This window comes from Tubulanus polymorphus, chromosome 11 (assembly GCF_964204645.1).
Source record: "Tubulanus polymorphus chromosome 11, tnTubPoly1.2, whole genome shotgun sequence".
Lineage (NCBI taxonomy): Eukaryota > Metazoa > Nemertea > Palaeonemertea > Tubulaniformes > Tubulanidae > Tubulanus > Tubulanus polymorphus.
In genome coordinates this window covers 4,924,157-4,927,294 of record NC_134035.1, presented here as the reverse complement: position 1 = coordinate 4,927,294, position 3,138 = coordinate 4,924,157, and the positions used below count along the sequence as shown (strand labels likewise).

General features: G+C 38.6%; 1 protein-coding gene across 1 annotated transcript; it reads left to right on the top strand.

The window, feature by feature from the left end:
• The first annotated feature begins 413 nt into the window (after nt 1-413).
• LOC141912563 (small ribosomal subunit protein uS15) lies at nt 414-2,960 on the top strand. The gene is made up of 5 exons (XM_074803845.1): nt 414-485; nt 760-808; nt 1,590-1,668; nt 1,767-1,936; nt 2,765-2,960. The coding sequence occupies exons 1-5, from the start codon at nt 463-465 to the stop codon at nt 2,897-2,899; spliced, it is 456 nt and encodes a 151-aa protein (XP_074659946.1). The 5' UTR covers nt 414-462; the 3' UTR covers nt 2,900-2,960.
• The last annotated feature ends 178 nt before the right edge of the window (nt 2,961-3,138 follow it).

Genomic DNA, 3,138 nt, shown 5'->3' with positions numbered 1-3,138 from the left:
CTATATCTTGATTGATTTTAGGCTTTGTTTCTCTTGGAATCTTTTGGCACTTGTGGAATTTAGTTGATTGTATTTTTCGTCTTAACTGATGGTATTATTTTCTATCCTGGTGCGGAATATGTTGTACGAAGAGGGTTACCAAGTAGGCTTAAAAAGCCTTCCTTTGGATTGATGAAATATAACGCGAAGTGATTAGGGTATTGAGTAATGAGGTGAGTCGCAGTAGGAGCCCACCATCACAGGAAGGGGACCCATAATATCGCACTAAAACTTGTCGACCGCCTAAACGGTCCAGAGAAGCATATTGTCTATTTAGGAGAGAGAAGAGAATTTAGGTGGCCGGATTGCTTGGGCATAATAAAATACATTTGAATTTATGTCCGGTTCGGTGTCCGTGCGAGGTTCCGCCGACGCGGCACGTGGAGAACATACGGGTCTTTCACAACTAGAGAAGCCGTAATCATGGGTCGCATGCACACACCTGGGTTAGTAAATCCTTTTTTACAGATTAACCGATAATCTGTAGGTTTTCTATATAGTCTTAGTTCGTTCGTAACGATGTTTTAGATGTTACTAATTTGTGGTTTGATTGTTAATCGCGGTTATATATGTAATAATTCGACTTGAATCGAGAGCTCTGCCGCGGTACGGGCAGCGTGCCGAGCGAGGAGCACACTGAGTTCTACTGATATCGCTGATGGTTTGGGTTGTAAAACTGGGTGAATACCGAACTATAAGAGTTTAAATTTGTGTTTTCAGAAAGGGTATTTCCCAGTCAGCTCTGCCATACAGACGTTCAGTACCTGTTGTAAGTAGTAGAGGAACTGTTAAAGTTCTACTTCAATTTCGAGAACCTACAACAGTAAAACTTGCACTTATTCCGGATCATTTATACTGATTCCAGGCAGTGGGTTCATTAGAAATATATAAATCCTTTCCTTGCTCTATTAATGAATTTCGAATCTATCTTGGTCCAAAAGTTTTGAACAGTTTTGACTTAGGCGCAGACTATTGGGTTCTAATTACACATATGACACAATTTACCGAGTATAGCATTTTGTTAATTTCTTAACCATTTTAACACTTGAAATCATGTTATATCAGTAATATATACCTTCTAGAGTCATATTTTGCCGGATATTATGTAGAAAAAATATTGACTTCAAATGCGTCATCTCCGTTAGCAATGAAATTTCATTGAATTTGATTCGATCGACGATCTCATCTCTGTATAGTTAAAAGTTATTTTTCTATAAAAATATCCGACAAAATATGACTCCAGCAGGTATTTATTACTGATATAATATGATTTCAAGTGTTAAAATCGATAAGGAATAAATAAATATGTTACATTTCATGTCATCTCGGTAATAAGGACGACCGGACTAATATTGTATCATCATTTTGTAAAGGTTGTAAAGCCTGATGACTTTTCATTGACCTGGCTTAGAGAGTTAGTAAAATGATCCGGGTATAGCAGGTTTGACTTGTTTGTACCAATCGTATTCCTTCGTTTGACTATCGTTTTATTGTCGCGTCACGTCGTCAAAACTAATATATCCGTTTTTCCCTGATTTCATTTCAAACAGTGGTTGAAGCTTACATCTGAAGATGTAAAAGAGCAAATCTACAAATTGGCCAAGAAAGGTCTTACCCCGTCGCAGATCGGTAAGCATTCGGTTTTCCAGTTATAATTTATAGGAACTGCCCGAGATGCAGTAGTATGTCGAGTTTGATTTTACAAATCTTCTTTCTTCGTCGCGTAGGTGTAATCCTTCGAGACAGTCATGGTGTCGCGCAGGTCCGATTCGTTACCGGTAACAAGATCCTGCGTATCCTGAAAGCGAAAGGTCTCGCCGCCTCCATCCCCGAGGATCTGTACCATTTGATCAAGAAGGCCGTCGCCATCCGTAAACATTTGGAACGTAACAGAAAGGTACATTCTTCGATCAGATATTATTGAGTTGACTAGTTTGAACTTGGATCATTAGATGCGTTGATTAAATGTTGAGGAATTTTTGATGAAACTTAGGGAACTGAAATCAGTGTTCCCTACAATTCCACGTTTCGAGAAATTTATAGCAGTTTCATAGTCTCATAGCAGTTTCATAGTCCAAGTCCACAATTATGTATAATCTTGAGACTTGGTTGATGGATCACTTTCTACAGTCGTTGACTTGGAACTCAGTCGAAACATTAGATAAACCATACGCACACTAGCTTAGACAACATTTTTGGACTTCGGTATTTATTGAGGGATTCTCTTCACAAAGATGGTCTTAAAACCATTCTGCAGTGTAGGTCATAATTCTTTAACCTGCCTGCACCCTTGGGTCAGATTTAAGACCTGTCCAAGACCATTGATTGTTTCTTTAACCAACCTTAATAACAATTTTAGACTAAGTCGACCACTCGCTTAGAAAGTTATTTCTTAGATTTAAGATCAGTTTTGGTCTTCTATTGCTGCATGAAAACTGCAGATCGTGCTACTTGAACTGGAGACCTGAAAAACAGTAATTTAGGTTTAGCCTATTAAAGATATACAGTCAACCCTGATACACTGCCACCCCTGCCTACCGCCAGGTTTTCTCTACGTACATCTCTATACAAATACATAGTAAAACACCCTGGATATACGACCATACTCTCTATACCACCAAAATCATTCTGGACCAATTGGGCGGTATATCGGGGGTTTACTGTATTATACTAAAGGAATCGTAGTGATGGTCCTCAATGATGTATATTTGTGTTATGTTTTCAGGACAAGGATGCTAAATTCCGATTGATTCTGATCGAGAGTAGAATTCATCGTCTCGCTCGATACTACAAGCTGAAGAAGGTTTTGCCGCCGAACTGGAAATACGATTCCGCTACCGCATCGGCGCTTGTCGCTTAAATTTCACTCCCGAAATGAAATGTGGAAAAAAATGAAAAATAAATTTGTTTAAAGTACAGTATTTATTCATTGTGTTGATTCTATAGTCGAGCTTCCATCGTCAGTAGATCATCTCTCTACTTGTTTATTGGATTATAATTCATGGTATGCTGGGCGCAGGCTTGAAAGTTGAGAATGAATTGATCAGTTTAGTTCTTTGATGCTGAGATAGATGGCAGATGAGTAGTGATGATCAAATA

What these genes read in the sequence shown, in the direction of transcription:
- LOC141912563 (XM_074803845.1), top strand. Translation starts at nt 463, where the DNA reads ATGGGTCGCATGCACACACCTGG. An exon ending in ACAGACGTTCAGTACCTGTT is followed by an intron (nt 809 to 1,589) that starts GTAAGTAGTAGA and finishes CATTTCAAACAG; the next exon opens with TGGTTGAAGCTTACATCTGA. An exon ending in ATTTGGAACGTAACAGAAAG is followed by an intron (nt 1,937 to 2,764) that starts GTACATTCTTCG and finishes TTATGTTTTCAG; the next exon opens with GACAAGGATGCTAAATTCCG.